This window comes from Camellia sinensis, chromosome 12, assembly GCF_055761805.1.
Source record: "Camellia sinensis isolate YWXY chromosome 12, ASM5576180v1, whole genome shotgun sequence".
NCBI lineage: Eukaryota > Viridiplantae > Streptophyta > Magnoliopsida > Ericales > Theaceae > Camellia > Camellia sinensis.
Window position 1 is genome coordinate 120,494,003 of NC_138972.1, and position 12,628 is coordinate 120,506,630.

A 12,628-nucleotide genomic window follows, 5' to 3' on the forward strand; every position below is an offset into this window, starting at 1 on the left:
TTTAAAAACTGAGTTTTTTGTTTTTTTATTTTATTTTTAGTGAATATTTTTTAAAATTTAAGCAATTTTTTAACTTTTTTAAATATACCTTATTTAGATGTATCTAAATAGTAAATTATTTGTGAAAAAATATTTTTAAAATTTAATAAATACACAAATTTTTTTTTTTTAAAAATGTACTGAATTTTCGTATTTTTCTTTGTATTTTTGGTATTTAGTGAATTGTTTCAAGTTTTTTTTCACAAATATTACATTTTCTAAGTATATTTATGTTAGGTGTGTCTAAAAATTAAAAAAAAAACTGTTTAAAATATTTAAAAATTCAGTGAAAACAAAAAAAAAATACAAAAAATGAAAAATATAATTTTCTGAAAAGTGAATTTTGAAAATCGAAAACAAATAGAGTGATTACATTTCAAAAATATTAAATTTTCAAAACTACCATTTGATTTAAAATTAAAATAGTATAATTTTTTTTGAGAATATTAATTGTGATAATATATATTAATATTAATGAATTTAAAAAAAAGGATAAAATAAGAAATTTATGTTGTTTTAATATTTAATTTTTTTTAAAAAATTAATATTTTGAGATAATAAAAAATTAATATTTTGAAACGGGAGAGTAATTTTTTAAAATTTAAAAAGAGATGGGTGTAAGGAGAGTGAAATAATTAAATATAAAATCAGGGACTAATCAATAATTCAAGAAAGTTCACTTCTTATCTCTCCTTTCCTTGGTATATAAACGGTGTTCACATGTACATATATATAAGCCCTAGCCTTCCTCTCTCGTATCGGTCTCTAGGGTTTCCAATCGTCACGCGAGAGAACTACTCGAATATTCTCCGAAAAGCCTCTCCTTTTTGGGATTCGGGGATTTTTGGGTTGTTTTCTGCGATTTTTGGTGGAGGACGATTAGGGTTTTTAGGAGGGTTCGATGGGGACGGAGAGGAAGAGGAAGGTGAGCTTGTTCGATGTGGTCGATGAGAGCTCAGTCTCTGCAAAACTTGCGAAATCTAATGGCGGCGTAGCAGCTCAAGGGAACAACTTGATCAACCGGTGGAATGGGCGGCCGTATTCGCAGAGGTATTACGAGATATTGGAGAAGAGGAAAACCCTACCTGTCTGGCACCAGAAAGAAGAGTTCTTGCAAGTTTTGAAGTCTAATCAAACCCTAGTCTTGGTTGGTGAAACTGGTAGCGGTAAAACCACTCAGGTCAGTTTTTAATTTTGTTTGGTTCCCCAGAAAATATTCAGATTTTCCATTCATTCGAAGATTTTTTTGTTAAATATTAGGTTTGTTATTTTTAATTTGGGGGTGTTTAAATGTGCCTAATTTGGTCATTATTTTGCAATTTGTGATGAGTGTGGCCTTGTGGTGTTGGGTAAGATTATCTTTGGGATGATGGGTAAGTACTGAGATGGTGAGAGCTAAGGCGTCTCTAGAAAATAAGAGGGTGGCAGTGTAGAGAGGGTTAATAGTTTGTGTTGCTTTGCATGCATGGAGAATGTGTGCTCTTATAGTGGGAGTCAAACTATGGAGCCAAGTCAGCCTTTTAACTCCTTCGTTCGACAATTCAGAGGTTTCACATTTACCAGTCTGCCCATGATCTTATTTGGGCGGTGTGGCTGTGGTCTACCGACGCTGCTATACCTCATGAAGTACATAGATAACCGTGGAAGTATACATTTGGCCCCAAGTCATCACCGAACCTTTTAGCTCTCACCTAGAGCATGCACCCATGTATTGCACTAGGGGATGGTAGCTTTGGTGGATGTAGGAATTGTAAAAGAGATGATATAAGAAAATTTTAGTTGTTTTATTTATAGTTAATGCATCGAACGCAAGTATACTAAAGATGCACATTTATAAGCATAAAAAATGAAAAACATCATTAAATCCACAAATGAAGTTTTCAATCAATATGAAGATTGACATGTACAAAATAAAGGAGAACAAAAAATTTATGCAAGTACTTTTCTTAAATTGTTCAAAAAAAAAAAGAAGGGTAATTGCAAGGGTCACATTGATTAGGGGTGGAATCGGTTTAGGGTTGGTCGAGGTTAAGGGGTTTTACACCCAGAACCGAATCAATTGGTTTTCACATTCCTTGCACTGAAATAACTGAGTCAGTTATATAGATTTCACCAAACCAAAGAAATGAACTATAAACAAGAGCTAGATATAAATCAACACATATGGCTATAAACCATTGTTGTCAAATCGTGAATCATTTTGTTAAAATAGTGAATCGTGAATCGTAAGATTTATTTTATTTAATATAATATATGATTTTATATATCTATATACATATAAAAATTCACTCAGTGTGTTTAAAATGATGTAAATATCAATATAATTAAATTTTATATATATAATAACATCATGTATATCAATATAATTAATTGATCTATTCTATATATCTTGTTAGTTTGGCAAAAATGACGTTATTTCATGCATTATGTAAAGCAAAAACAAAAATAGAATTGAATTGCAATGAATTGTAGTGACTCGAAAATTAAATTGCATGATTCACTCAATATTTGATTCAATAGCACGATTCGAATCGCTTTTGTTGAAAATCGTATCAAATTGTATGAATTGAATCATGAATCGTACGATTCTAACAACCATGCTATAAACAAGCCCAAAACAAGAACTATAAATCACCACATGCTTGGGACGTGTTAAAATTTTATATTTTTACAAATTTATTATACATCATATATGAATAATTTATTCAAAGACGATGAAAAATATGTAATATAACATTAATTACGTTAAAAAATTATATATTTCATAATTTAAACATCAATATATCATTCATGTAACAATTATATTCTAAACAATGGGGGTTGGACATGACACGGTTCCTCCGTAGAAGTGTCCATATTTCTTAGTTGAGGATTTATATATTGAAAATGCCAGAAATAATAAGGAAATGACAAAATACAAAAATGATACCAAGGCCTCATTTCACAATAAGGCCTCCTCGCGAGCTCTTGTGACTTGCCGAGGTTGCCAAACATTGATATTGTGAGCTCATAATTGATAAAAAGGCACAGAAAAAAGTACAGTCTCTGATGAGAACAAACAGCAAATGCATTACCAATGTGCTGTTCTGTTGTCTGTGGTCATCCATTTTTTCAAGTAGTGGTTATTATAATAGATTAAGAGGTATTGCTCATAAAAATATTGTTTAGAAGTTTTACTCAACTACCAGCAATGTTTATAGTCTAAATCTGTATAGGTAAGACATAATGGAATAATTGAACTTTTATGAGACCCTTACCTTTCAAGGAGCTTGTTTGAGGTCTACTCTATAAAATCATTAATTATAGTGCAATATGACGTAATCATTTCAAGATGGACTGCTTTTTGGGCTTCTAATGTGGCAGTACAGTGCTTTAAAGTTTTACGTGGCTGGAACGTGTTAACTTCATCATTCATAGCTACACATTGTGTTACAAGTTTTAAGTGTGTTTTGAACTGAAATTTTTTAGCGGTCTCTGCCTAATAGATATTATATGCTATACATGCTTGTGCAACATAACTAGAATTTATCTCTGCCCTTCAGAATAGAACTCCTTAGTATTTGAACCTAGACTTCAACTGAGTTAGGCTTCCTTTTTATGCAGATTCCTCAGTTTATTCTTGATGCTGTTGATATAGAGGCCCCAGATAAACGCAGGAAATACATGGTTGGCTGCACCCAGCCTCGTAGGGTAGCTGCTATGTCTGTTTCTCGTCGGGTTGCTGAAGAGATGGATGTAACTATTGGAGAAGAAGTTGGTTATAGCATCCGTTTTGAAGACTGCAGTAGTGCAAGAACAGTTTTGAAGTAAAAGCTTATTTCTTCTATGAATGCTTTTGATTATCGTTTGTTGGGCTAGCGATGTGTTTGATGTTTTTGTTTTTTCTTGCTTACTTGAGAATTCACTTATACACTTCCTTTTTGCATTACAGGTATTTGACAGATGGTATGCTTTTAAGAGAAGCTATGACAGATCCGCTTTTGGAACGTTACAAAGTGATAGTTCTTGATGAGGCTCATGAAAGAACTTTGGCAACCGATGTTTTATTTGGGCTTTTGAAGGAAGTATTGAGAAATAGACCCGACCTGAAACTAGTTGTAATGAGTGCTACTCTTGAGGCCGAAAAGTTTCAGGGTTATTTCAATAGTGCACCTCTTATGAAAGTTCCAGGAAGACTGCATCCAGTGGAGATTTTGTACACACAGGAACCTGAGAGGGATTACCTTGAGGCAGCAATTCGTACAGTTGTTCAGATACACGCATATGAACCACCTGGTGACATACTTGTATTTCTTACTGGAGAGGAGGAGATAGAAGATGCATGTAGGAAAATAACAAAAGAAATTGGAAATATGGGAGATGCTTGCGGGCCTGTGAAAGCAGTGCCACTGTATTCTACGCTTCCTCCTGCTATGCAGCAGAAGATATTTGAACCTGCTCCTCCCCCCCTGACTGAGGGCGGCACTCCTGGGAGGAAGATTGTAGTCTCAACAAACATTGCAGAAACCTCTTTGACCATAGATGGTATAGTTTATGTGATAGACCCTGGGTTTGCAAAACAAAAGGTCTATAACCCTCGAATACGTGTTGAATCTTTGTTGGTCTCTCCGATATCAAAGGCTAGTGCTCACCAAAGATCAGGTCGTGCTGGAAGAACCCAACCAGGAAAATGTTTTAGACTCTACACTGAGAAAAGTTTCAATAACGATCTTCAGCCACAGACATACCCAGAAATACTGCGATCAAACCTTGCAAACACAGTTCTCACCTTGAAGAAACTAGGGATAGATGATTTGGTCCATTTTGATTTTATGGATCCCCCTGCCCCAGAGACATTGATGCGCGCATTAGAGGTTTTGAATTACTTGGGAGCGTTGGATGATGAAGGCAACTTGACCAAGCTGGGTGAGATCATGAGTGAGTTCCCCTTGGATCCGCAGATGTCAAAGATGCTTGTTGTCAGCCAGGAATTTAACTGTTCAAATGAGATTCTGTCTATTTCTGCCATGCTTTCAGGTTTGTCGTCTGTTACCTTGCTTTCTTTGTGTCTGTTTGAGTCTAATTGTGGGTCTAAGTTGACGTAGACCACGATGGGCTGAGAATGCTGCTTCATTATTTGTGAATGCATGCCCATTTTGTATCATGTGCATAGACATGTATCTAGGCATATGATGTTACGTGTTTAATTGCATTTTTTGTACATGGTGTACATCTGCATGCAGTTAAATGTGTGTGTCCACTTAGGTTGTCATCAGCAACTGTCTTGTCTGGGTTCCATGCCCCCTGTTGGCATGCACCATAGAATTTCTAAGTAAGTGCTGATGCAGATAGTTGCAGTTTCTCAGTATTCTCTCATGAAGCACATGGTGTCGTCTCGCCTCTATGCATCTGCTGACCTACCGTGGGCCTCCTCTGTGATAACCAATTTTTTCTTTAGTACCCAATTGCTTTATCCGGCCTAAGGAGGCTCAAAAAGCAGCAGATGAAGCAAAGGCTCGGTTTGGGCACATTGATGGGGATCACCTTACGCTCTTGAATGTATACCATGCATACAAGCAAAATAGTAAGTATCTAACTGCATTCTCTATTTCTTTCCTTCTGCTTTGAGAATCAGAGAGGCTTTTATTAATGCCGCATGCATTTCTTATCCTGCTTACATGTGAATGGGTTTCAGATGAGGATCCATCTTGGTGTTATGAAAACTTTGTCAACCAAAGGGCATTGAAAGCTGCTGATAATGTGAGACAACAGCTAGTTCGGATCATGGCTAGGTTCAACCTCAAGCAATGCAGTACAGATTTTAACAGCCGTGACTATTACATCAACATCAGAAAAGCTATGCTAGCTGGATATTTCATGCAGGTGGCTCATCTGGAGCGCACTGGACACTATTTAACTGTGAAGGACAACCAGGTACGTAGATATATTGATTCATCTCTTGTTTTAACCTTCAGGATATTGTATATTTGACTCACACGGGACAAGATTTTTTCTTACATTTTTCTAATACTGTAATGTGGCATATGTAGGTGGTTCACTTGCACCCTTCAAATTGCCTGGATCATAAGCCAGAGTGGGTCATCTATAATGAGTTTGTCTTAACAAGCAGAAATTTCATCCGCACAGTAACAGATGTTCGTGGGGAATGGTTAGTTTCTCTTTCTAATATGCGGTTCTATTGGTTCTTGTTCAATATGGTTGTCAGCAGAGTATTGTTCACCATGGAAATAGGGAATTTAATACATGAAACAAAGCAAAATTTGTACACATTTTATATGAGACAAAAATACCAAACTTTGATTAGTTTCTTACTGTTTATGCTAACTATGCATAATATGGAAGTGAAGACCTACAAATCTCTTGAACAAAAATTATGCATAATTCTACTACTATGTTATGAGTTGTTTGTTTTCTTGTTTGTCTCATAGCTGTCGAGTGTATGATGTCAAATTTAGTACTAAAAGAAGTGATAGGTAATGAGCTGTGGAGCAAAGAAGATTGAAATTTATGTTTATAGGAGTCGTAAGATGCGTTGCTACTTGTGCATGTCTAATACAGATGTGTCTGCTTTATAATAGTGTCAATGCCATTTGCATTGAGGATTCTTCCATAAAAATAAAGCTTGTTGCTGTTCTGTTTTGTAGAAGGCTTCTTTAATTTCTATCTCCATTCCTTCATAATAGTGATTTTATTATCACTAGTTCTACATTGGCTCAAAAATTCTCGTGAATTAGGTAGACGACTTAGAAGCAATTTGGGGAAAATATCCACCCTTACATCATAGCTTGGACTATCTCTCTCTCTCTGTCTGCCCGATGAAAGGATGTTGGGGTTGACCTCATTTTGAGTTTTCAATGTATAGGTTTTACTCTGTTGTTCTTGATAGTTAACCCAGCTTTTGCTGAAAATTGGGGAGACAAAAAAATAAAATGAAATAAAACTAGATGTTTTTAGACCTGATGTTAGTAAAACTGAGGTTTGCCTTGCACAGACAGGAACAATTCCCACTCAAACCAAGTTTTTGCCGTTCCCAAACAAGCCCTTCCCTTCTCTCTCTGTCTCTGCCTCTTTTCTGTGACAGGTTGGATGTTAAAATCATCACAATTTTTTCAGTTGTCTGGGGTAAAGACAATTCGTCTTATGGATAGGCCTGAAGCTTCTCAATATCCATGTTGGTTGCTTGTTTGTTTTGTTGACCCCTTCTGTATGCATTAAAGGGTAATCGAAACAGATTAACAACACTTTTATTGCTATCATAAAGGATTATTAGTATTTTTGTTATGAATAAAGCACTATTGTTCCTAACTGTTTTATATCTAATATATATTTATTATTATTAAAAACGGGACTGGGAATTTATATTTTACTGGTGGACAGGTATGTGATTTGTTAAAGTCCTGTATTTTTGTTGGATCGCGTGCCTACTTGACTGTCCACCTCTATTCACCTTTTGTGTTTTTGCTATTTTGGGTCGATTCAGGTTAGTTGATATAGCTCCACACTACTTTGACCTTGCGAACTTTCCACCTTGCGAGGCAAGGCGTGTTCTTGAGAAGCTTTACAAGAAACGGGAAAAGGAGAGGGAAGAGAGTAGGAACAGAAAGTGAAGCTGTCTCCATGTTTATGCCCTCCTTGATAATGTGTCTCAGGAGCTTTTTAGTGTATTTGAGAGCTGTGTTATCTGGATTTTATTAGCCCAGCAATACCTCTCAACAGATCCCAGTTTCAAGAAAAGCACAATGGACGAGGTGGCCGAATTTCATGTACCATTATTGATGTAGGTTTTAGTCAAGTTGAAATTAAGAGCTATACGAATCTACTGTATGAACTCTCCCTTTTCTATTTTTTTTTCTCTCTTTTGGATGTGGTTTATTCGCTTTTTATTTTTATTAGATAAATTTTTCAACTGAAGCAAGAAAGTGGAACGACCATGGGCAAGAGAAGATAAATTCATGAGCTGTATGAACTCTCCTTATTTGTTTTTGATGTAGTGATTTTCTTGCATTTTATTGTTATAGATTTCTTTCTCTAATTTGACACAAGAAAGTGGGTCTCACCGGGCCAGGATGAAGACGTTTTGTCCTCTCACTACTCTCTTCCCTCCCAACCCGCCCGATTTTTCTACTTGATTGAATGGAATTCCGAACCATATCACCATTTACTATGTATCTTTTTGCTTTTTGCTGGATATAAATTTTACAGAAGTGGTGTGTGCTTGTAGAATTTGATTCAGACCTCAAAGAATACTTGTGTTTATATTTGCATGATAACCCCCTTCAGCAACTAGGCCACGGGGAGTTGAAACCACCCTTCCTTCAGTGGTGTTTGGTTTGTGGATATAAAACATATAAAATTGACATTTTAAGGTTGGGCGTTTAATGAAGCACATTAAACTCCTAATCCAGAATTCAGAGTCTCAAAGTTGTGTTCCCCATCATTGAAACTTCTACAAAAATCAGTCTTGAAGCTGAATTGTGGATGACTCAAGAGACTAAAGACTAATCATGAATATAATTTCTCTCTTGTATTAATTTGGTTCATATAATTTTGATTATATTGCATCAATTTGTTCCAATTAATAACACTTGTTAAGAAATTGGACGGTAATCAGTAAAATCCGTAGTGAGGTGGTTTGTGGAAGAGGGAAAGGTGAATAGATTATTGTCTTTAATTTTTCGCAAAATAAGGTGAATAGATCATTTTGTCTTTAATTTTTCACAAAACTTTAATAGACACGATCAATTGAACCAGATTAAAATAACATTAACAAATAAAGCGCAAAATTGATCAATTGGAAAAATTTTTTTGATAATTCTTGCAAGTCTTTCATCATCACTTTTTTAAATCAATATTTTTTTTTGTTGATGATTTGTTTGTTTATTTGTCAGTTTTATGATTTTATATAGTTGAACTAATAATTTTAAAGGAATAATGTTAGGAATTCTAAATGTTTTATCAAACTTTTTACATGGGTATGGATTCACACACATGTGAGGTTGTGTGGATTCTACACCCATATGAAATATTTGTTAAAAAAATTGATATATTATTTGGAGTTCATAGCATTTTTTATTTTAAAATACACACCTAGTCACCCTTCTAATTTATATGAAGGTGAATTTAACGAGGTCATTATTTTAATTTACTCATTTTTTTTCCCCCCCTAAAAATAGGGGTTCCATGAAGCCCAGCCAAATCAATTGTTCAAATTACTCTTGAAACAAGTGAAATTTAAAGCCATCCCAATGGTTAAGTAGCCCATCTTAGGGTGTGATAAATGGGAGGTTAAGTTAATGGAACAGTGGCGAATTTTTTAGTTGCAATTTAACTATATCAGTATATTAACGCTATCTTTGACAACATAAATATATAAAAATAAAAAAAATACTTTACGTAATAAGCTGAAGCTCCTGGGGCTATGTTTAAAAAAGAAAAAAAGAAAAAAAAAAGGGAAGACTCCTAGGGGCTTAAAATAAAATAATAAAAGGAAAAAAAAGATGCAATGGGATTATTCGCAATTTGAAAATATGCTCCAATGATGCATTATCTGATTGACTTATTTAGAGTACATAACTACATTCATAATAATATAAGATAACACTTGTTACATATTTTTATGATAATAGCCCTGCATCTCCATTGTCACATTTTCCATCACCTTTTGCTCCTCCACCACCATCACCTCCTCCTTTGCCATCACCTTTACAACCTCCACCACTGCCACCATTGCACCGCCAATACCGCCGCCTCTACCTACACCACCACCTTCACCACCCCCAATACCGCCTCCTCTACCACCACCTATACCACCTCCCTTGCCACCCCTAGCACCACTGCCTCCTTTTTCACTCCTAACACCGCCACCTCCGCCAACACCACCACCTCCCTTGTCGCCGCCACCTACACTGCCTCCGCCAACGCCACCACTTCCCTTACCGCCACCGCCACCGCCACCTCCACCACCGCTCTTACCACCACCACCACCACCTCCACCGTCACCACCTTCCTTACTACCTTCTCCTCCACCTACACCACCTCCCTTGCCGCCACCTTCACAACCACCTCCACCTACACCACCACCTTCACAACCACCTCCACTTACATCACCTCTGTTGTTACCCCCAACACCGCCACCTCTACCTTCACCGCCACCTCCTTTGCCTCCACATCCGCCTATGCCACCACCTTCACAACCACCTCCCTTACCGCCACCTCCACCTCCACCTCCACCACCTCTCTTGCCGCTCTCAACACCTCCACCTTCACCACCTCCCTTGCTGCACCCAACACCGCCTCCTTTGCCTACACCACTGTTGTTAGGGAAAATCAATGATTTCTCACAAGTAAATCAATCAATGGAAATAAAAACTAATGCAGAAAAATTAAATCAAAAGTAATACAAGAATTTTTACGCGGTTCCCTCAATGTGAGGTACGTCCACAGGATCGAAATTCGATTCCACTATCAACCAAATAAGTTTCCAAACGATTACAAATTAGACACGAATGGTCTCACAAACCACCTTTAGGTGAATTCTAAATAATCACAAATAAACAAAGAGGAAAGACCTCACCAAATAGATAAACCAAAATCTTTAAAACCAGAATTATAGAAGACTCAAAATAATTATCCCAAATCAACCGAAGCAGAGCAACAAGCCAAGATCCACTGTGACACAATATTTGAAAGCCCTAATGATATATTCCAAGCAACATAGAACAAAGCACAACCACTAAATTGATGTCAATCAATATTAAGCCACTGCTGCCTTTTCACCAAGCCAAACGGCTGCCTCTATTGTTTTCTCACAAACAGAAAAACAAACAATACCAATATATATATGGTAAACTTGTGGGCTTTTTTATTAAACCGTAGTTGTAATCAAATTGGATTGGGTCTCCACAAATTAGATATAATATATAAAAATATATTATAACTAATACCAAACTAAATTAAACTCTTTTAATAAACCAATTAGGTCTCAAACTCCAATAAAGAAATATATCCCAACAACCACCTCCCTTTCCATTCCTAGCACTGCCACCTCCACTTACACATCCACCTTCCCCACCTCCCTTGCCACCCACAACACTGCCACCTCCGCCTCCACTACCACCTCCACTTACGCCAACTCCCTTACTGTCTCCAGTACCACCACCCTTGACACCCCCAATATCGCTGCCTCCACCAAGACCATCAACGACCTGATTTTTCTGCTTGATTGAATGGAATTTTGAACCATATCACCATTTACTATCCATCTTTTTGCTTTTTGCTGGATATAAATTTTACAGAAGTGGTGTGTGCTTGTAGAATCTGATTCAGACCTCAAAGAATACTTGTGTTCACATTTGCATGATAGGGGATTTGAAACCACCCTTCCTTCAACGGTGTTTGGTTTGTGGATATAAAACAGATAAAATTGACATTTTAAGGTTGGGTTTGGTAAAAAAAAAAAAAAAAGCAAAATTTTGATCTTTGGTTGGTTTTCGTCTTGAATGAATTTTCTTTTTTAAATTTCAAATAACTTTTTCACGTGTAGGTTTTATTAGACTTGGAAGGGAAAAAAAAAACTAGATATTTTTTTACTAATTTCAAAATACTTTTATTGAATCAAAAATTTATTTTAACTTTTTCACTATTTTTTGAAGCGTTTTTTTACGCAAATTTAATATTAAACAATGCTTTTGTTAGCATTTGTCATTAAAATGATGTGAGTATACATATAAATACATAAAAATGTATGAAATTATGTAAAATATATATTAAAATTTTAATTTAATTTTTTTTGATATTATTTGAACCTTAACCAAAGCTCATTGAGGGGTAGTTAGTAGGATCTATTTTTAAAATTAAAAAATTCATTAATTTAATTTATGATTGCAAAAGTTCTAAAATTTAAGCTTCCAAAATTCTAAACCGTTCGAGGAAATATAGAATATATATGAATAGCCAATAATTTACAAAATTTATTAATGGGACTAATTTTTTAAAAATCTTTTTTATTCATGTTTAAAAGTTTACTTCAATTTCTTGTGCTTCATTTGTTGCTTTTCTTTTTTTCTTCTAAACACAATATAAATCAACTCAATTACTGGTTTTCCAGGACACTACAGATACTCCACATTTATGCTAGCTATGTTCAAAATTTTATTTTATTTTTAAAAATGTTTAAAAACTTTTAAAAATTTATTTTAATTTGATCACAATAATATAATATGATGTGTCAAATTTTAATTTATCACACACCACATTATTATGAGTAAATTTATAAATCTATAATATTTCTCAAGAACTGATAAACTTAAAAGCTCAACTGCATTTATAGAATTATTACAGGGCCTCGATCTCAATTGATAGGCTGGTCCATCCTAAAACAAATTGATATGAATTTGGAACATTGACCCTTTCTTTCACCCAATTTTGCCTCATATTTTTTATGCTAATTTTGTCACATTGTAATAAGAGTGAGGTAAATAAGCAATTGAAAATTTCATAAAGAAAAATAGTTGAGAGTACTAAAAGCGGTGCTCTAATAGCACCACTAATGATGTGGCAGTGGGCGCCACCCACTACCTATGCCTTTTTT

At 35.4% G+C, this 12,628-nt stretch overlaps 1 protein-coding gene across 1 annotated transcript; it reads left to right on the forward strand.

Annotated features, from left to right (window-relative positions):
• The first annotated feature begins 710 nt into the window (after positions 1-710).
• Positions 711-8,054, forward strand: LOC114302411 (putative pre-mRNA-splicing factor ATP-dependent RNA helicase DEAH2). The gene is made up of 7 exons (XM_028247428.2): positions 711-1,219; positions 3,643-3,845; positions 3,971-5,055; positions 5,477-5,602; positions 5,714-5,952; positions 6,069-6,187; positions 7,520-8,054. Exons 1-7 carry the CDS (start codon positions 941-943, stop codon positions 7,644-7,646), a joined length of 2,178 nt encoding a protein of 725 aa, XP_028103229.2. The 5' UTR covers positions 711-940; the 3' UTR covers positions 7,647-8,054.
• The last annotated feature ends 4,574 nt before the right edge of the window (positions 8,055-12,628 follow it).

Bases quoted from the DNA above. Each gene is read 5' to 3' on its own strand.
- LOC114302411 (XM_028247428.2), top strand. From the start codon at position 941: ATGGGGACGGAGAGGAAGAGGAAGGTGAGCTTGTTCGATGTGGTCGAT. The intron at 1,220-3,642 runs GTCAGTTTTTAA...CTTTTTATGCAG, and splicing joins GTAGCGGTAAAACCACTCAG to ATTCCTCAGTTTATTCTTGA. The intron at 5,056-5,476 runs GTTTGTCGTCTG...TTTTTTCTTTAG, and splicing joins TATTTCTGCCATGCTTTCAG to TACCCAATTGCTTTATCCGG.